The sequence below is a fragment of the Sinocyclocheilus rhinocerous genome, unplaced genomic scaffold (genome assembly GCF_001515625.1).
Source record: "Sinocyclocheilus rhinocerous isolate Xijiao unplaced genomic scaffold, SAMN03320098_v1.1 scaffold299, whole genome shotgun sequence".
Taxonomy (NCBI): domain Eukaryota; kingdom Metazoa; phylum Chordata; class Actinopteri; order Cypriniformes; family Cyprinidae; genus Sinocyclocheilus; species Sinocyclocheilus rhinocerous.
The window spans coordinates 3,412,319-3,434,692 of NW_015652998.1; the positions used below are offsets into that span (position 1 = coordinate 3,412,319).

Below are 22,374 nucleotides of genomic sequence, written 5' to 3' on the forward strand. Positions count from 1 at the left end.
ACATTGTTTGTATATACACAATCAACATCCTTGAATAATAATCTCCACTGTTTTTAATTTGATTCTGTCATTCCCAATATTTCATGAGACTGTTTCCCTCATTGAAGCGATTAGTACACAGTCCTGTACAATTTTCAAACACATTTTTGCTTTAAATCGAATTTTATGCACATCGTAATGTTGTGATTCACCTCCGTAGCTGGTTTGTTTGGTTTAAGGATTATAATTTTTTTTTTATCTATATGGGAAAATAGAAGTAAAATACTTCCGGAACCAATAGTAAGTGGGTACCGTTGCACTTTTTATTCTCCGTCATGCACGGCAATGCATTCAAACTTCTTAACGTGAAACCGGCACTATTTTCATGTCCCAGACTCATTCTCTCTCGTTATACACAATTGCAACTGCCGCCATCTTGAATCTTAGTTGTCGACCGCAGTGAAAATAAACTCAGAGAACTTTAGTGTCAATAATATTACTCTATTGTTGCAGTGTCTATTTTTTTTTCTTAGCGGAAGCTAAGACAATATGCAGATAAAATAATATCAACTTAAATCAATATTTCATGTCCATTTATTTATTTACTTATTCGCGTCTGCATCCTTATCACCCGGTCGGGGTTTATTTTGTGATCATTACCAGCTGACTGTACATTATCTCTTACATAGCAACTGCAACTATCAAATTAAACAACAATGCTGACATGCATGACAAGATGCCCAATGTATTTCACATCTATAATAATGTATCAGATCCATCCAGAAAGAACTGAAAGACAGAGAAAAGCATTGGCATGAAAGTCTATTGACACCAAGCTAGATTGTAGTCTCAGGTGTGTGTCTAGATATCGGGAAAGGGCTCCCAGATAGGGAGGAAGAGGAAGTACAGGGGCCCCAGCCTGGAAGAAGGCCTGATGCCGGACGAGAGCCCACAACTCTGCTGAATAACGTTGGGCTGGGTTGCACTGGGGCCAGGGTCTGCTGACTGCCATTCATGCAAATGGAGCTGGTGTCTGTGTAGACCTGGTTATCCGAGCCCTTCTGGACGCGGTAGTTGTACGCCCTCCAGCCCTGTTGTTTCCTCTGCTGACACTGGCACTGCAGGATCCGAATGAAGGCCTGCTTGAACTCACGACTGTAACAGGGGTAAATAATGGGGTTCAGGCAGCTGTTGAAGTAGCCCAGCCAGAAGATCACTTTGAAGAATGTTTCAGGAGGACGTAAACTGGTGTTAAACGACCCTAAAAATAAGAGAAATAAAAGGGAATTTTTGTAAACAATCTGCATGCACAATGCGTTTTCATCTTTTACCAATAGATGGCAGACTTTATTAACTCACATGTACTGTACAGAAATAACTTAAAGAATCAACATTTTTGTAAATCTTTATAATCTTAATGACAATAAACATATTTCTCTCCAGATTCTCATTAACGTTATGTGAACAGATATTTTACTTGAGTGTGTCTTATTAGTCTAATCACTGTAACAATACATATATATATATATATATATATATATATATATAAACTATCACAATGTGTACAAATACTTTTTTTGCATTTTAAAAATGCAAATGGCATGGGAAAACATTAACTGTCATTAAAATATGACACACACACACACACACACACACACAACCAACTGATATAAATCTATATAATATATAAACAGTATTACATAAAATTTATATAATAATAAAATGTTCTCAATAAAAGTTGAGCAAAAAAATATAATTTCCTTATTTTTTTGTTCCCTATTTCTTTGTATATGTTCTTGACAGGTTTCATGAAATTAAGTTTTATCTGTCATATTTCTAAGTCTCTAATTCAACATTAAGTCTGTCTCTGTCTTAAAAAGTAAGTCTATTTTTGAACACTTTCATCCGGCCATAAAAAGCATAATTTGAATAACCTGTTCTTTGCTGTGCACTCTGTAAGCTTTTATTAAAATGGTTATCTTAAGTTTTTCCAAAATCTGTCTCTGAGGAAGATTTATAGTGCTTTTACAATTTTAGTCCAGCTGCAACCAACAATCTATTTAAAGAAATAAGCCAAAAAAAAAATCGTTCTCTTCTAGAGGTCCCATTTTCAAACTGGAAATCTTTCTTCGGTTTTTACTCCCCTGGTCTCCAAAACATAAAAAATAAAGGTCACACAGATCCATCATGCTTTTCCAGACTTTGACTGTAGCTCATCTCTGCTCATGAGTTTACTAACTCACTCTTCCCTGACGAATTCACCATTTTCACTCGCCTGCAAATGCCTGATGTGCAGTCCATACCCATTTTTTTTGGGCTCTGATCTTACTAATTAGACAAAACAAGTCAACAAAAATAACTCTGTTAATCAGAAAGTTTCAAAGTTATGTGCTTATAATAATTCCTCTGTCAGGAACAGGATGGATGCCTGAAGTGAATGATTTGATCTAATTCACTATGGTATGTATCAGTACAGAGCCGGATGAGACTTGGTTTCATTACCACACTTCAAGAAGAGTCACAGGTGTGAGGCCTGCAGTCAGCTCCTATCTCTGCCAGTAAGTGAATTATTCCATTACGTTAAGATGTTCTCGCCTCTTCCTTCTCTAAATCACATGTCACTCAGACATCTCTCAGTCAGAGCAGCTATAAATTAAGACAATCTGCGCTATAAGAAGTCAACAAACAATCTTGCAGCAACCTTGTTCCTTTAAGCAAGTGGTTTCTGTTCTGTTTTCCAGCTGACATTTAGAGAAACCTTGCTGCTTTGTTATTTAGTTGTTTAGTTCATCTGTGATTAAATCTAGTCTGTTGAAATCATTGCCAAAATAGTACGAACTGCCCTTAGAAAACACATTACTTGATGGATAAACTCTTATGTGGCCTGGTGGCAAAGAGGTCATTGATTTTTCAATTATCTGTATTCAATCTGCATTCAATCTACCATCTAGAAGAGAAAATGAATTATTCTGTAGCAGAAAGCAAGTAAATTAATTTTTGCAGCCTTTTGAGCTTAATCAACACTCAAAGCATTTGTGGAAATAAAACATAATAGATACTGTGATTAAAAATATGACAGTTAAAGGAAGTCAAATATTCGCCTGCGGACAGTAACTATCATGACCTAATCTTGATGCAATGCAACCAGAAATGACTATCTTCTCAAACACCAGTTCATTTCAAAATTCATAACATGGCATATGAAAACAAAGGCCACTTAAAGAAGGGAAGTTAACTCCTCAAGGTCGAACACATGGAATATATTTTCCTTCCAAATATTTCCTTACTCATTTGCAGGAAAAACATATCGGCCCATCTGCTAATATGACTCTTTAGAAGGTCACTGGGAGCTGACCTTCTGGGTCACAAAGTGAATATAGGAGGGTGATTAAATTTTGACCAGATTTTTCTGTGGTGGGAATAGTACCTCTCCTATATTCCCACACCTCATCAGAAACCTCTGGATTCAGATAGGGAGTGAGCCTGGGAATGAGAGTGCTCTGAAGACATTGGCATCTCCAATGCATTCCACCAGGAGACTTCAGCAAGCTTCAGGGACCGGCTCTGTAGTGACTCATCCATTGCTGAATTAAATGACCACACATCAGGTTAACATGACAGGCGTTGCTTTCACTTCAAAACAACACATTCATGAGTAAAGGCTTCATACGTCAAAAATTATGTCTTTGCAATGAACCCTCTGCATCTGTTCCACTGGCTCTCATCCATGAGAGAAATTGAAACTGTTCATTTTGTGAGTAAACGTATTGAACTTTAACAGTTTAAGATGTTTTTGAATAACAACGAGAGATCTGAGCTGGGTACCACAAACAGAAAATGAATTTACCAACGGAACTGGAGACGTGTAGATTTTCCTGGCAACAGAATCACATTCTAAAGTGTCAGATATCTTGATATTCAATCTGTAAAATTATTGCTATGGTTATTTTAATCATTATTTGACTGTTCATCATTCAACTGTAACAGCATTGCATGTTAGTAGTAACTACTAAACTAAAATAAACTATAAATATGCCATTATTTAAAATATAATGCACCATGATATTGTATGATTTTTATGATAAACTATAGCATGATATTTTAAGATGTGGTCTCTTGTAATGCATGGAGCAATACCAGCAAAGTACCACAATGAAAGTGTAAGACAGGCCTAAATATGCTCCAAAATATATTCAGCTTGTACATCTTTCTGGTTCCCTCTTTAAGTGTGATATAATGTGTATGACATGTTTCTACAGCTGATAGAATCATGTGCATGCATTCCACTGTTAATCATCCACCACAGGAACGGCTGTAATTGGAGATAAATTCCACAGAAGACACACGCCGCTACAAATATTTATAAAAATCTAATTATTGTGGTAATGTCACATGGGTTTGTCTCTCATTTGTCCAACAAGGTTGAACTTTATTTCTTATGATAGATTAATGAAATAATGGGGCATCCTGCACAGACTGTCTCAAACTGTATGCCCTGGGACTCCTTTATATCAAAACAATAACACTGTGCAGGAGTGGTTAGAACTATAACTAGGATGAATGAACTAGGCTAGACTTTAAATGTTCTTTTAGGTGGGACAGATGATAAGCTTAGCAAGCTTATAGTTATATTTATATGTTTGCTATAATTTATGAACTACAAATCTGATTTCTAGATAATGAATCAGACAGACTAGCTAGTGGGAATCTTGATCAGGCTAGTAGACCACACTGGACCATTAAAAACATGTTCTAAAAACACTGTTTTTACAACAGGGACATAGACCTAATTTGATAAAATTCAATTTTTTGTCACTTTTTACTTTTTATTAAGTTTTTTTGCATATAAGGTGCAGCAAACATTTTTGCTATACAATTTAAAACACTGTTTCGCTTATAATCTGATCTGTCAGTGTCTGTCGCTCACATTTAAATTATACTAAATTTCGTTTTGGGACATTTACATTTAGCACCACAGAAACTCACAGGCTGAAAGTAGGCTATAAAGCTTTTATCTATTTTGCATCACGAATCTATAGAATTTACAAAGTTTACAAAATAGCTCAAACAAGTGAAACATGTAACTGTAAAAATGTTGAATGTAAAATAAAATGAAGAAATGATTGACTTGTTGACCAGTGCAGCCTGGGAGGATTGAGATCTATGTAATCATACCTAAAAGTTGGGTTATAATTAATAAACCATCATACGTACCGATGGGTAGTGCGAGGAAAAATGGTAACCAGCACAGGATGAACATGCCCACAACAACACCAAGCGTTTTAGCAGCTTTCTTTTCTCTAGAAAACTTGAGTAATTTGAGTGTCAGCGAGCTCCTCATGTGGCCTTTGCTGCAGTCATCCTGCGTCTGAGAGCCTTTATAATGAATCCGAAGCGTCAGCTCATTGGAGTCCATGCGCTCCTTCATCACTCCAGCCTCGAGGTTTTTCGTGGTTCTTTTGGCAACTACATACACGCGACAGTACATGGCCAGAATCACCGCTAAAGGGATATAGAAGGAGCCCAGCGAGGAGAAGAGCGCGTAAAACGGCTCCTCTGTGATGAGGCACACAGTGTCATCCTCTGAAGGAGGCTCTTTCCACCCGAGCAGAGGTCCTATGGAGATGACAAAGGCAAGAACCCAAACACCCAGCATGGCTAGGAGCGCCCTTTTCTCGGTCACAATGCTCGGGTACTGCAGCGGGTAACGCACCCCGATGTAGCGGTCTATGGAGATCACGCACAGACTCATGATGGATGCGGTGCAGCACAGCACATCCACCGCAGCCCAGATGTCACAGAAAATCCTCCCGAACACCCAGTAGTTGAGAATTTCACGCGTGGCGGACACCGGCAGGACAGTTGTGCTCAGCAACAGGTCTGCCATGGCTAAATTGATGATGAAGTAGTTGGTTGGGATGCGCAAGTGCCTGTTGCACACTACGGAGAGAATAACGAGAATGTTGCCCACGATAGCAAACACAATAAAAGCGCCCAGAACCATGCCCAGTGGAAGCGCGCGACTGAGGCTGAACGAGCTCGGTTCGGTCCCGTTGCCCGGGGAGCTCGAATTGGAGACGTCGGACAGTTCGGAGGAAGCATTACTCAAGAAGTTCACGGCATGATCTGTATCAGAACTCATCTTGCCTCTGCAGTACCTCCATACCAATGTAAGAGCAGTATTCACCTACAAATGCGCAAATTGTTACTATTTCTGCATGCCAAACCAAAAAAAAGATAGAAAATGACCGCTCCAAAGGATCCGTAAGCTCTGTTGCGCAACAAGTGCGAAATAGGAAAAGTCCATAATTGTAAACGTTGGATAAGGTCCAGTTGAAGATGTGCGCGTCCGGAACTTGGTTGGCCGAGTTCTCCGCAGTGTCTCTCCCGGTGTTCCCGGCTGATCCAGCGCACTGCCGCTGACCACTCCTGCATTCACCAAACCCCCTCCCCTATGGAGACTATACAGGCAGTCACGGCCTATTAACCTGCTCATTTGGCAAGCCATTGTAACCTTTATTTCTTAAAACTTACCAGTATCTGCTTGTTTTTCCGATAACCATCTAATATTTATTGCACGTATTTACTATAGTAACAGTAAATTATGTATAATTAATTACAACTAACCCTAAACCAAACCCTAATCCTAACCCTAAGTACATGCTGGTTATTAATATTACTCAGTACTTAATATGCAATTACATTGTAACAAGAACATGTTCAAATAAAATGTAACCAACTTTTTAACTGAACTATAATTTAGACATTTACAAATAAATACTAAGTAGTATAACTACTGAGATAAGAAATGTTTCTAGTTCCAAAAACAGGCACTACTTTATTTTAAGGTGTCCTTGTTACAATGTAATTATGCATTTAAGTACTGAGTAATATTAATTAACTACATATACTTACTATATGGTTAGGTTTAGGATTTGAGTTTGGCTTAGGGTTACTTGCATGTAATTATGCATAATTAATTGTTATTATAATAGTAAGTACATGTAACGTGTAACAAGGACACCTTAAAATAAAGTGTTACCCTACAATCAAATAAATGCATAGTATAAGTTATAGAAATATGAATCAGTGCCAGCAATATTTCAAATACAGTCAAGTCGGAAATGAATAGCTGATATCTGAACCATTATTTATCACTGATGATATTCAATGGCACAAATATGCGATTTGTTACCAGAAGCACTGAATAGTGACTATGTGACTATTTTAATAAATGTGAGTCATAAGTAGAAACTGAAAAAGATACAAGCCACGATTGGATTATTTACTGGTAATATAAATTTACTAACATAAAAATAGATGGTACTGTAGTTTATTTTAAAGAATAAAATGTTGCTTGTCATATACACCTTTTTAGCCATCCTGCTGACAGATATAAATTATAATAAAGGGGTCACTTGAGCTTCACAGCGTGCTGTCAGGTAATGCAATATATTGTCAACTGGAAAGCATGCCAGTGGACATACCAACCGCTCTATTCTTAGGATCATCTGCAATTTAAAACATGGAAAACTTGCAAACAATATCAAGGTTGTTGATGCATGGTGGTATCTAGATGCCCATTTGAGTCCCACAAGGACTGTGCAGTTATACAATACCAATCTGTCACACATGCCGTATGTCCACAAATTTCTAAAAACAATTATTTTTAGATATTAAGTACCACTTTTAGTCCCAAAGCACGTTTTCTAGTGTCTGGTCCTAATGTAGCGCACAAATGAACTGCAGAAAGCACAAAGTCATTCACTGCCAAAGGTCTGCACGCTCTGCACATCTTTAAAGACTGCCATGAGTGTCCAAATATTCCTGCAAATCATCTGTAATTTTATAAACTAGCCACTAACCCAATCTCTTCGCAAATGCCAGCCAAACAGGAATATACTTTGACAGTGATGGAGTACTTAAATGGCTTGCGCCAAAAAAAACAGAAAACAGATATCTCAAACAGATGGATGAAAACCCCCAGAAGTCAACTAATTTATACAGAAATCAAAATAAATTACAGTTAGCCAGAACTGTGAAAAAGGAAACAAGCCTGCTGTCATGCAGGAATATCCTCGTTGTGACAATATTAAATAAGCCTTGCCATTAAAAATTCAGACTCTGAGAGATTTTACAAAGTGAGGCCAACCCTTAAAGATTGTTCATTACAAAGTGATACAGACACAGCTGATAGATTAAGGAGTCTTAAACTGTACTCCCACCAGAGGCTAATAGGAAACAGCAGAGCATGTGACGTGAAGGGGAAAGTTATATCCTTTGTGGATGGGTCGGTAGGTGATGGCACCAAATGTATGGCTGATGCATTTCAACCCAGACGCCAGTGCTGAGCTCAGGAGAAACAGCAGCCAGACCGCTGTGTGACCAGTATACAGGCATGCACACATACCCCGTGGCACTGGCACTGTATAGCTCTTGAAAACCATCCAACTATTAGCTCAAACACACTCCAAGTGAATTAAGGCGATTACATTTAATACCATCGCCGCTTTGGATGATGAATTGCAGAAGGTAATGTGAAGTGAAAGGTGAGATTTAAAGGCAAGAAAATGCTGAGTTGTCAGCCGTACCACGCTAAACTGCGTCATCTTCTCCCAGCGCAGCGGCAAGCATCTGTCAAACAGCAGAGTGACAGTAGATATAGCCGACTCCATATCAGATAATTCTCTTGAAGGAATTACATTTACATTATAGCCACACAGTGTATAAGTATCTGTCTTGAATAAAGAATTGCTTTTAAAATAAGGAACCAAAATATTCATTGTTTTGTGAAAAGATAAAAATAATAATAAAAAAAGAAAAGCGAGAGGTGTTTTGCAATTCTATGCAGTGCACATAATTAGGTGGGCATAATAAAGCATGGGAAGGAAGCGTAATTAGTAGGCATCCTGTGAAGCCATAATATCACAGATCTCAAATCGTTTTGCTCATCTTCCATAAGGATGAAAAACACTTTTGTCTATAAAATGAGCTTATTAAAATTCATGTTGAATAGTCTTTACCAGTGAGACTGATTTAGTTTGAGGCCCAGATTTTGAATTAGACATCAATTGGTGACCCAACAGTACAAAATATAAACAAAAATGTCCTTAGAAATCAAACACCTACATGTATTATTATATCTTTAATTATTAAATTGTGAAAATAATTTTTTTTTTTAAATTTTGGTTTCTAAATTGTATGAGTTGACGATTTTGTAATGTATGATTTTTAGGAAAATACTAAGCATGAAGGTCCACACCTGGCTTTTTCATTTTCATATATTCAACAAAATTCAGCCAAAACATAAAGCAGTTATGAATTCCCACGAGAATGTGTTGTGGCGCAAACTATTATTTGGAAATCCAACTATTAAAGGAATAGTTCCCCCAAAAAAGAAATTTTGCTGAAAATGTACTCATTATTGTGGATTATTGTGATGTTTTTATCAGCTTTTTGAACTTTCTTCTGACGGCACCCATTCACTGCAGAGGATCCATTGGTGAGCAAGTGATGTAATGCTACATTTCTCCACATCTGTTCAGATGAAGAATCTTAGATGGTGAGTTAATTTTCAGCAAAATTTTATTTTTGGTTAAACTGTTCCTTTAAGTTTAGCTTTACATTTCTTTAGAGAAGTAACACCAGCTGACTATTTATTTGTATTTTTGTAAACTAAAAGTTCAAACCTAGGATCATTGGAAAAACATGGCTGTCGCGACGTTTCTGATACAACATTGCTTCTTGCATGTTTAGCGACACTTTCAAAGTGAAATGTCCAGTGAGTGGTGCTAAAAGCTTGTTCAGTTTTATCCAAAACAAATGAACGTGAATCAGGCAATGTTTTACTATGTTGGTTGTTGTACGTTTTGCAGCAGTTCGGAAATGAAATGTCCGGTGAGTGGCTCTAGAAGGTTAATGCTCGTTTTTCGTAAGGCATGTTTTTAAAATGATGATGTTACAAAGTGCACATGGGTATTTTAGGATTAGGACTCCGATCATCATCTGTTTTCATTTACAGTAGTTGAGTTTAAATCTTGTAAGCCTGGTTAGAATGTTTTACCATCTCAGGGACACCTAAAGTACACAGTCACTGTCACACAGGTTTATTTAGGACTAAATAATTAGTATGATTTTATTTAATCATGTACAAATGAGACAGCTGAGAATGGTGGTTACAATATTATGGTCTCCATTAGGATTTCAAAAAACATTAATCCTCCAGTCTTGTATGAAGGGCACAGACCATTGTGGAATCCAAGCTTTTCTGAGCAACTCCAGTTATGTAAGCAATAAAAACTCATCGTAATTCATCTGTCTGGATTGTGGCCAGATATTTAGCTGCAAGGCAGGGCTGCTGCAAGGCAGGGCTGTGAGGGTGAAGCAATAAAAACTCATCGTAATTCATCTGTCTGGATTGTGGCCAGACATTTAGCTGCAAGGCAGGGCTGCTGCAAGGCAGGGCTGTGAGGGTTTTGGTGAGACAGGCAAATAATATTATGCTCAAATTCTGTGGTTAGGTATATATATAGATAAATACAAAGGTTTGTTTAATAAAGTCAACTTGAAACTTTCCGGATAAAATGTATGCTGTCTCAAATGAAATTACAAATATTGTTATGCTATTTAACGCCAAAACAAAAAGCTGATTTTAATCCTTGAAATGAATTCCTCTTGAACACTGCTTAAAAAAAAAAAAACTCTGTGATGGAGATAATAAAGTTAGACAGTTATGTAACTCAGAGTCAGGTCAAGTCACCTTTATTTATATAGCGCTTTTAACAATACAGATTGTGTCAAAGCAACTGAACAGCATTAATTAGGAAAATAGTGTGTCAATAATGCAAAATGACAATAGTAAACACAAATTTTTCAGTTAAAGGCAGTTCATCATTAAAAGCGAACGATCAAATTAATCAGATTAGGTTGATAGATAATATCAGAAATATGGTGGAAATTAAGTTATATTTTATCACTTTAAACAACAGAGAGTAATAGAGATTTTACAGAAAAAAAAAAGAGTCATGATATAAAAATGTATTTGCTTACATGTGTGGGAACATTTGAATTTTGCTGCTGCCCTGCTATTTCAAAATCCTCCCTTTGCAACACAAAACAATTGTAAAATGACTGGTGTATAAATATTATATACAGTCAGATGTATATTAATGATTCCCCAGAGAACCATTCATTTACTAGAGGATCTACATATGCCTCATATGGTATTTTACTGCAAGATTCTATTGTTTGTCCTCATGTCTTATTCCCATGACCTTTTCAGAAGTGGCTATTGAAAATGTTTATTTTAAACTTAAATCTGTAACGATATTCTTCTATAGATATTCACTACAATTCAAAAGTGTGGGGTCAGTAATATTTTTTTTTTAAATAAATGAATACTTATATTCAGCAAGGATGCATTAAATTGCATAAAATCAACATATTAGAATAAATTCTGAAGGATCACTAAGAGTGGAGTAATGTCTGCTGAAAATCAGCCTTGCCGTTACAGGAATAAATTACATTTGAAAATATTTTAAAATACAAAACAGTTATAAAAAATTTTAATTTTTACAGTATTTTTGTATCAAATAAATTATTCCTCATGCGCATAAGAGACTCCTTTTAAAAACATTAAAAGTTGTTATACTGACTCCAAACTATTGAACGGTAGTGTAGATTTTTAATTTATACCAAATCTTTTTTCCAGCACATCTTGTCTATAGGCTTTGTTAACGTCTTTGCTCTCTCAGCAGTCAAATATATAACAAATAGTTATTTTATAAGGTTAATGAGAATAGCTGCAAAAATGTTATTGCTCTTGACGCCTGTGGAATATTCGAATGTGAGCCTTATTTTAATACACTGGTTTGGTTTGGAAATATCACATAGTCTCACAGGCAGAAGAGAATAATGCCAAGAGTTAATCATGGGACATGAGCCATCAGTGCATGAGATTTATCTTAGTGTCAATATCCTGGATGTTATGATGATAGCATCTTTTACCTTTGCTTTTGTGCTCCACATATTAGTGCTGGAACACAAAGTACCAGACGTCGGTATAATTTGCCCATTGCAGGAAGCAGCTCCTTTTGAATCCATACTAGATATAGTGAAAATACACTATGACTATCACATAACTATCATGTAACTGCACCCTTTGTTGGTTACGTAACCAGCTTTAACTAAAAGTAATGCATAAAAATAAGTAAATTATCATAAACTGCAAAATTGGATTTCTATGGGAAAACTTTCACATAAACATATTACATATACTGATATTAATGTTTTTAGTTTTTCCTGCATTTCAGAACCTGCTTCCTCTTCCCGCTTTGGGAAATGTACTCCATATATTACACCCCCACCCCCCATCTGTGGGACAGATGTAGATGCAAAAAATGATACAAGGGTCATATTGCCCTGATAAAGGAAAAACTCCAGAAATGGAACATCACAGACATGAATACTAATTCTTTACACTCATTAGAGAGCATCCGCACTAGAGGAAAAAAGGTCCTCTAAAATTAACAGAAAAGAGTCAAAAGGACCCATTTACTCAGATCTGCACTGCATTATACATAATTGCATAGCAGACACTTTTATCCCCAAGTAATTTACTTTGAAAATCACAAGCGATTCACATGGAATTTCATGTAATCCAGAGTAAGCAGGAACGTGACAGTGGAAAAGTGGAGAAGAAAAGAAGGTAAAGAAAGACATGCCTTCATTTAATATTAAATTTATATTCGTCTATGCAAATGAAATAAGTAGGATGTCCACTGACATTCTCAGTGCAGATTATTGATTTAGTGCCATGTCTATGCAGTGGTGTCCACTGATGCATCAATAAACAAGAGGAACAATGAGAGTGAAAGAAAAGCTCTTTGACTTGCTTTTGGATATTTATAAACAAAATAGCAGCTCCCATTCTCTTCCTTATGTTCAGCAACGAAAGACAGTGTTTTATAGCCTATTGGTATCGCCTGGAGCGTTTATCTTCCTGATAATTGGACATTTCTGCTGCATTACAATGGTGTCCAAACACTCGATCCATTTTAAATAACCATATCCCTTGTAAATAATAATAACCACTATTTACTTTTTGTTAACATCTGACCTAACCCTTAGCCCTTTATCCGCTTTTGCAGCAGCTGGTTTCGCAGTGCTGTCCTCCCAGACGGCAGTCAATCTCGGCTGAAGTTTATTATTGGTTACTATGCTGTCTTTCTGTAATTTATTTAAGTTTGGTTAATATTATGAAGCGCATTAAATTTCACTTGTCAACAATAGTTTTTAGGCTATTTCGCTGCTTGCCGTGGCTGATTTTTTTTTTAAAAAACGTTGTTAAATTCTCAAGTTACATTTTAAAGTACTGTGAAGGAATGCACATTTGCGTGACATTCATTTTTAATCCACAAATTCCCGGGTAACTTTGACAAATGTGTCCCGAAATAGACGGAATGAAGTTTAAGTAACATCAGTAGCCTATATGACCCGCAGGGACCATAGAAGATTCTCCATGCTTCCGAGTTTAAATGAGTTTTGCACATTTTGCAGCTCCTGTGAGACTTTCTGGAAAAACAGCAACATTTCCCAGTCTGCGGCCCTGAAAGGATGTGATTTCACAGTGATTTAGCGTTCTCGGTTTGTATTGCTCAGCAGGTCTCTGTTGTCACTCGGCTGGAATGAATGACGCTGGATGGACGTTGGAGATGGAGGGTCAGCGTGCACGTTGGAGGGGACGTTGGAGGGTTATGGGATTACATTTCTGCCACATTTCTGCGTGCGAAAGATCATTTTTTGAGCGCACAAAAGTGCATTTTGCACGCGCGCGATCTGAGTTTTGTGGAGAAAACGTTCGTTTCGCAAAGAAAAAAGTATTTAGAGCACACGAAAATCAATTTTGCATTAAAATAAGTTTTTGGGTGTGTGCAGTCCTTCTCTTTTGCGCGCAATGTTTCACTAGCTTGCTCACCTGATGCCTGCCCTCAGTGCTCGCTAAATACCAACAGCTCGCGTGCTCAACACAACCCAGCCATACAATGTGCCGTAATTCCAGCCAATCAGAGACTAGGCTGCTAAATTCTGATTGGCTGAACATTACAAAAAACGGATATTGAATAACGTTTCCAGTGGTGTAAGTGGAAACGCGGGTTGCGTAGTGTTTCTGATGCGAGCGACCCGAGTTCGCGTCCGCCTTTTGCCGAAATCGTTCTTCTCCCTTTTCACATCTCATGTCACATCGGAAAAGCTTTTGTTTTCAATAAAAATAAAAATCAAGGAAATAATCGAAAAGTTGAAATAAAGTATCAGGTAGGTTTAGGTGTATCTGAGCAGCAGATGCTGATGCTTTGTTTATTTTGCTGTGTCGCGAGAGTGCAGCAGGCGCGAGTAGTGAAAACACGGAATGGAGTTTCATTTATATGGACTCTGAATGAGCCGAGTGGAATGGATTTGAGGAAGCAGCAGCGTGGAATTCAAGGCTGTAGCTAAATGGAGTTTAATTTATTAGGGCATTCGTCATGTGGAATAGATTTGACTGCCGGCGCTCTGAAAAGTACACATATTCGCTGAATTAGAGACGGTAAAATGGCTGGGTCCAATATCATTGGTCTTTAAAAGTGTGTGGGTCCTCCTGTCCCACCCTCATTCAATGGTTCCGACGCCCATGCAGCCTGATGTCCAAAAAAGACAGTAATCTATCAAAATCAGCAGTTTTGATTGGGTAGCATGAAAACTGCGAACAGCACAATTATTTAAAATGAAAAATAACCTCTCCATGAATGGATAGGTCTGGGCAAAAGACATGGAAAAGAATTAAAAAGATGGACCTTAAAGCTCTTCTCGCTGGAATCAACAGTCATAGTGGCCTGTTTTTTTTTCATACCTAAAATAAAGGCAGCCTAAAGCAGTTAAGCATAATTTAGCCTAACTTTGGCCCAAACTCTACTGAAGAGACAGAACCGTTTTACAGTCAATACTGTATGACCCAAAATAACACACTTCTATAGTTTACGGTATATATTTTTAAAAATGTGTTTGTTTTTGTCAGGCTAACATAGCAACATAACATAACATATGTCAAAAGTCATTGCATAGTTCAGCACACACAAAAAAGCTATTTTAGTTGGAAGTTGTTTTAACTTAACTGTTTCTGTGTACTTTACTACATAATCTACTACACTATGTGGGAGGACATTCATAAGGGTAAGTTCCCCACAATGATAAAGTAAGGAATGCTGGAGCAATACAATGAATAACAACCAAATCACATTCCAGCAATGAGATAAAATTCAATTTGGGCATTTGTAAATAAATCAGATGTTACAAAAATAGGCAGGCTAATTTTGTGCCATGTTGCATCCATGTGTTCTCTCCAAGACATTACAACTGTTTTCAAGAGGGACATTCTTCAAGCCACTATTTTAATGGCCTTGTTTTTTTTTAATTCAAACATTATCCTTTTATATCACTAGAAGATAAATGCAGTAAAGCCTGGAAAACATGAGACCAGCTTGTGATTGAACAGTTCTGTGTGCCTGCATTCTGATTCATCACCCAAACAAACCATTGATTTTATTTGTTTCAGCAGAGTAGCAGCTGTTCATCTGTACATTGGACACCTAATGTTTTGAGGAATAAAAACATATCGTTATTGTTGTGCTGTAATGTAAACCCACAGGAATCAATTTAATTTCAAAGCCTTTCAGGGTTTTATATAAGGATATGTTATTTTTAAAATGTCACTCAAATTAATTTAGACAAATTGGTATTATTCAGCATAATGGGGATTATTAATCTTAAAGTGATACTCCACCCAAAAAAGAAAATACAATCAGCATTTATTCCCTCTCATGGCATCCCAGATGTAGGCTATATGTGTAATGCTGGGTCGAATGAAAGCAAGATGAGGAAGATCCAAATGCAGAATTTTTTTTATATTGATTTATTAATAAAATAAAACAAACACGGCTAAACAGAAAACAAGAGCATGAAACAAAGAACATGGACATCTACAGGATACAACGACTGACAAACAAGCACTGAAACAGGGGTATATGTACACAGGACACTGAAGATACAAGGAGGGCGGAGCTAATGAATTACCATGACAACTAATAGGGGTAACTATGGAAACAAACAAAATAGGCAAAGGAGCAAGGGGGACATGAACTAAACACAGGAAACACTTCAACATAAAAGTCCTTGAACACAAAACAGAGAGGCACAAGACAGTGATCATAACAATATGACTTTCCTACTTCAAGATGAACACAAAGATTTTTAGAAAAATAATCCATCTCTGTGAATTCATATAATGCGTGTATGACAGTTGGCCAGAAGCAATGGTTTATTAAGTTAAAACGTATGTAAAATATATATATATATATTTTTTTTCTTACATCTATCGCTTTGCTTCAGAAGACATTGATTCATCAACTGGGGTCATATGCATTGATTCACAGAGATGGTTTATTTTTCTAAAAATATTTGTTTGTGTTCCTCTGAAGAAAGAAAGTCATATACATCTTTGATGGCATGAGGTGACCAATATTGACCAATTTGGTGCCCTAGGCAAGATTTTAGCTGGTGCCCTTTATGACATAAAACAAATTACATACGAAATAAATATGACTGTTGCACAATAAATAAATAAATAAACTGACATTAACTCGGCTAGCTTAAATTAGAGAACTGTATCATCCAAAGGCAGCTACAATACTAACATTTAAATCTTAATTTCTTCATTTCAGACATTCGTAAATTTAGGGATGCACTGGTCTTAACTTTTCATGGCAGAATCCAGTACTGATTTTTTATGTATTTAAGCAAAAGACAAGAAAGAATGAAAATATGAGTGCATGAAGAATATTCATTCATTCAATCTTTATTAGCCTATATTTTGATCTAAATTAGACTGTATAATTTCAAAACCTGAAGCAAAAACAGAATGTTCTGACTTTAGCTTTGTGAAATTAGGCTACATAAAACATACCAAACAGCAGATGGGCTGAATGAAAATGCAAATTCACTCTCTGTCAGCAGGTGGCGCTTCAGGGACAGCAGTGATGCATTGTTTCCTTGTTTTCCGCTTAAAAACTGACCCATTTGGGCGCACCTAGCATTTGCCTATTTCGCCTATGCGATGGGCCGGCCCTGGGTTGAGTAAATGATGATAGAATTTTCATTTTTGGATGTGATATCCCTTAAATGAGGTGCAAATTAAAAAGTAAAATATGTAAAAAAAAAAAAAAAACTGTAACTAATATATGCAAAGTGTTTGCACATTGTTTCCTAGTACAAACTATTTTTATTTATTCATATTATTTTTCATTTGTTTACCAAATATCAAAAATAAAATAAAATAAAATTTAAAAACAGGACAACATTATGGTCTGATTGGAGTATAGACCAATTTCGTGTAGACGTCACAGTTACGTCACTCATAGCTGCGTGCGCATTCTGCTGGCAGAAAAATACTGGTAACAAGTGGAGTGAAACGGGAAAAATCCACGGAATAAGAGATAAAATGCATTGTTGTGCCTTTGGATGTCAGAATCGGAATGCAAATCATTTTTATAGAATTCTGTCGTCAAAAACACCATTTGAAGCTAAACGCAGACGTTTAAACGGACAGACTAATTAATGAAACCTGCTATGATTACTCTGCTTTTAAAGCATAAATTTGATTTAAACAATTGGTCTACATAATATTCACATATGCAGTTCATAAGGGAACATATTATATATCAGAATTGTGAGATGTAATCTCGGAATTGCGAGAATAAAGTCAGAATTTTGAAATATTAACTCAATTTTACCTTTTTTTATTCTTTTATTCCATGGTTTCCATAAACCGCCACTTGAAAACTGTCATTTTCTGCCACCAGATAAGCTCCGCCCACAAAAAACGTCATCACTGTTTGCAAACACCAAATTGTGAGGTTTCCTTGTTTGAAATATAAAACACTTCATGCAAATTTTGCTTCTAAGTGGAATCTTCCAGAGAGTCAAAAAGTCAGTACACCTACAAACCTTTGAAAATCCCAGTTGCATTGAAAGCAGAACTCTAATTTTACTACAATATTATTTGCCGTGATTAATAATATTTCATTACATCTCTGCTAAATTCACTTAGCACTGCTTGGCCCAAACACCATAATGGTACTGCGCATGACTAATTTACGGTAAAACAAACGACAGAAATCCATTGATTCTAACTGTCTGCATTACCACACAGGCACGGCTTAGCTGTGTAGCTGAAGGGGTTCAGGAGTGACTTTGGAACAGGGACAGAGATCAAGCCGAGACAATTAAGGGTTAATCTCCTGAGGATGTTAGACTGATTATAGAGTGTTATTCCTGCTTCCTGTTTGCAGTGCTGCTGGTTTGTGATTGTAGCTTCGTGTAGCTTTGTTTTTCTGTAAAATCTCTATTACTCTCTGTTGTTTAAAGTGATAAATATAACTTAATTACTTCCCTCACTACCCGCGGCTTTTAAACTCTGTGAATAGTCTCTCTTTTCCAACATCACCTGTTACCACAGTGCTGAATTGTGGTACTGGTGTTATCATCAGAAAATCAATAGTGACTGCTATAACCGAGTAAACAAGGTCAGGCTGAACCACGTCTGATTCATATATAGTCCAAAATGGACTCATTGGTGAATGACAATGACTGGGTTTTAGTTGGATTAATAAGCTTAATTCATTAATGCTATGACCTGTAAGAACTGGTGACGACAATAGCACCCAGATGAAACGGTGTGATCTTTCAAGCTGCAGCTTTAGCACATTGGTTGGTTTTTTAAAAATTAACTGATTCATATGCTTTATTGAATAAAAGTCTAAAAATAATTGGGAATATTGGATGCACACAGTGCGCTGGGGAGGATTAACAACACTTATCAATGGTTGCATTCGAAATGCATGTAAAATGACTAATTGAATGAATGAACCATGAGGGCTACTGAATATGCATGAATCATAAGAATTACCATTTAATTAGTCCTGGATGCTGAACAGTGAAGTCTAAAGTCTTTTCACAAGCTCTCAATGCTCTAAATGAGCACTCACATTAAATGACTACATATGGGGCCAGTTGCATAAGCTTAGCCTCTATGTTAAGACAGTATCTTAAGAACTAGTTTGACCAACTAGCAGTTAGCCAAGGGGTAATCAGTCTTATTTTGGATCCAACTTAGACTATTTTACGTTTTTTTGTAACCAAATTTTAAAATAAAGACCAGTTTTAAAGAAAAACATCTGATGACTAACTTGTAAGACTAGTTTAAACCTTTTTATGCAACCGGCCAATGGAGTGACAAGTGACAAAGACAATTGCTTTAAAAAATCTTAAAGATTTTAGCCATAATAAACCATTTTAAACAAACATTTTAATTAATTCTTAATTATTTAATTATTAATAATTAAATAAGTTTAAAAAATTCAATTCAATTCAATTCGAGTTTATTTGTACAGCGCTTTTCATGATACAAATCATTGCAAAGCAACTTTACAGAAAAATAAGACTGTTAATAATGTTTTTAATTAGATATATTATTTGAAAATCAATAGACATCTTTAACAAGATGTTATGAAATTTTGCCTCTGTTAACAAAATGCTAACATTTTTGATGTTAACGTTAACATTACTTAATAAAAATACAATTGTTCATTGTTAGTTCATATTAGCTCAGGTCCACATGCCAAGAAAATACATTTTCAATCTTACAGTATAGCCTACATTTAGTCTAAATGCAAATGTATTTTCTTGAACTGAAAATAATGCACTGCAAAAATACATTTTTGAACGCTTTTAAAAAATATAGCTATATCTTAAAATATATTGTCCAAATATATACAAAAAAAAGAAAATATTTTTAAACATATTTTAGCAAATATATTTTTGTGCATTTTTTAATTTTTTTGAAATATATTTAAAAATATATATTTTTAACCATAAGGAAAACGCAAGTAATACACAGACATAGTGTGCTTGTTTTTTTGACTCTCCCAAAAATAACATTTAGAGAAATTTAAAGGCTTAACAATAAATAAAACAGAGGCTTAGTCATCAAGCAGAGGAAAAAACCCGGAATGTTTCTTGAGTGCTGACAGCTCTGTATACACTGTGCAGTTGTTATGAGCCAATTTTTCAGAAAAGGGATCATCCCACGTGAACTGGATGTGTCCTCTGTCAAGAGCAGCAGATATGGATCAGCTACTAAGAGGAACATTCAAATGTTGTGCTTCCTTGAGAATCAGGCCAGCAGAACCACGTCTTCCCATCGAAACCTCTCCCCTCAGAGCTCCAGCAGGCAGAAGCAGCTACTAATTCCCATGAGATAAACCACATCATGGCTCCCGGCCAAGTGGAACCACGACCATGACGGTGGAAAACACAATTCCTAATTACTCTGTTTATATTCTCAATGAGCTTTTTGGCTTTGACCAACCCATAAATATACTTTCCATTACTGTTACTAAGGACAGATAAGAGTAAAGTGCACTGTATTGGTTAATTTATTTTAAACACAGACCATCCTCATTCACATTCAGACAGTGCCTTCATGGGAAATCTTTGGGAATCATGATGTTTAAATCCTTTAAAAATAAATAAGTGGTCTCAAATGATATGTCTGAGCCTGGTGGATTATGTTAGGAGGGGTTTCAGCAGTGTGGAAAATCAGTTAGTCTGGTAAAGTAGTAGTCATGTAACAATAAAGACCTCAAACTGAAAATCGAAATCTGTTCAGGAAAACATTTCTCAATATTATATTAAATATTATTAATAATAACAGTTGTGCTCCTGCCTAATACCTTTCTAGAAATGTGATACATTTTTTTCAGGATCCTTTGACGAATAGACAGTTTGAAACAAAATTTGAAATTGAAATGCTTTGTAACATTATAAATGTCTCTACTGTAGCTTTTGTAACATTATAAATGTCTCTACTGTAGCTTTTGTAACATTATAAATGTATACACACAGTATAAGGCATCTTGATGGGATATGAACATAGTGACATAGTTTTGCTCTTTTAGTTTTAGTTTTTTTTTATTTTATGTAATCCTCAGTTAGAAGCACATTAAACATTTTTAGACCAGACTGTTCATGTTTCTGTTTGTTCAGCTTTACTTTTAAGCCCAGTAAACCAATTAGAGAGACCACACTGAAAACCCTCTGCCCACTGCGTTATCTACATCAACCTATGAAGCACGACTCACTGAAACAGACGTGAGTTCAGCTCAATTCAACAGATGGAGCCGTTGTGTAACAGGATAGCCATGGTATTTTCTCTTCAGCGGTCATTAAAAGAAATCTTCAAAATAACTTTTTTTAAATATCACAACCTCTTCCTTTTATAGTCATGCACTTACGCTTTACCCATCACTTAAATCTAATGTTATTTTTAAAGAGTTTATTTGAATTAGAGAGTCTAGATATAACAGTGGTGTTAAAAAAAACAACGTTTTGACATACACAAAGACGAATCTCGATAAGCTTCAAAGTCTCCTGTGTAGACATTAGCTTGGATCTGATCTGTTCTTTTAGAATGGGAATTACATTGTTTGAATATTAGCATTGATATGCAGGTTTGTGTTATGGGGTTTAGGGTCACGGCCCAAAGAGCATTGAAGCTCTTCATCAAACGTGGTGATTTTCGGCGAGAGAAGCCGTGATCCTGCAGTGTCATAGTAACTCACGGCACGCGGGGGACTGAATCAGCACTCCCTGCTGCCAGCTTGGCTCGATTCGCCCTTTTTTCTTCCCACTCTGGCTGATTTACTTTCATAAGAGGTGTACAAATCCTAATCGCTGAAGATTCATTTTATAGACAGCAGGATATGCCACCCCCATGTTGTTCTGGGTTTGCCTGCTGAAAGCATTCACACATGGACAGACTTTTACATAATCAGCAGAAGTGTGGAAATAATCATTTGATTTATTAATTTATTTATTGATTTCAATCCAATTATCAAATCGAGTAAAGCTAATTATTTTGCTGGCTAAAATAGCTTGGAGACAGCAAGAGCTAAAGTTTTGTATAGTAAGTAACTTTGTTCAGGGCCGAAACTTTGTGGTAGCCTAATAAAAATAATGCATTAAAGAAGATCAGAGAAGTTTAAATGCCAAATCATTAAAAGTCACTGTGATACATGAACTGATTTGGATGTTTTTATTTTATTTTATTGTAATTGAACGCCATAAACAAAGTTCCCCTTCAGGAACTTCAGCTATGTCGAACCGCTTTGGGAACGCCTTCAGCGTGACCATGCTCTGAATCACGTGTGTAATCAGTCCAATGGATGGGCGAGACGTCGTGGGCGGGGTGACGTGGAGACCAGGAAGCTTAAAAGCACGTGCGGTGGATACAGCGGCAGCTTCTGT

The 22,374-nt window shown here is 36.4% G+C and overlaps 1 protein-coding gene and 1 long non-coding RNA gene across 2 annotated transcripts; one reads left to right on the forward strand and one right to left on the reverse strand.

The window, feature by feature from the left end:
- Nucleotides 1-601: 601 nt before the first annotated feature.
- On the reverse strand, nucleotides 602-6,121 carry LOC107715309 (alpha-1A adrenergic receptor-like). Its single transcript, XM_016521387.1, has 2 exons — nucleotides 5,194-6,121; nucleotides 602-1,240 (listed from the first exon to the last, which is right to left on the reverse strand). The coding sequence occupies exons 1-2, from the start codon at nucleotides 6,119-6,121 to the stop codon at nucleotides 816-818; spliced, it is 1,353 nt and encodes a 450-aa protein (XP_016376873.1). The 3' UTR covers nucleotides 602-815.
- On the forward strand, nucleotides 4,717-19,359 carry LOC107715310 (uncharacterized). Its single transcript, XR_001637083.1, has 3 exons — nucleotides 4,717-4,728; nucleotides 7,300-7,302; nucleotides 19,224-19,359. It is a non-coding gene; the product is annotated as an uncharacterized LOC107715310 (long non-coding RNA).
- Nucleotides 19,360-22,374: the final 3,015 nt, after the last annotated feature.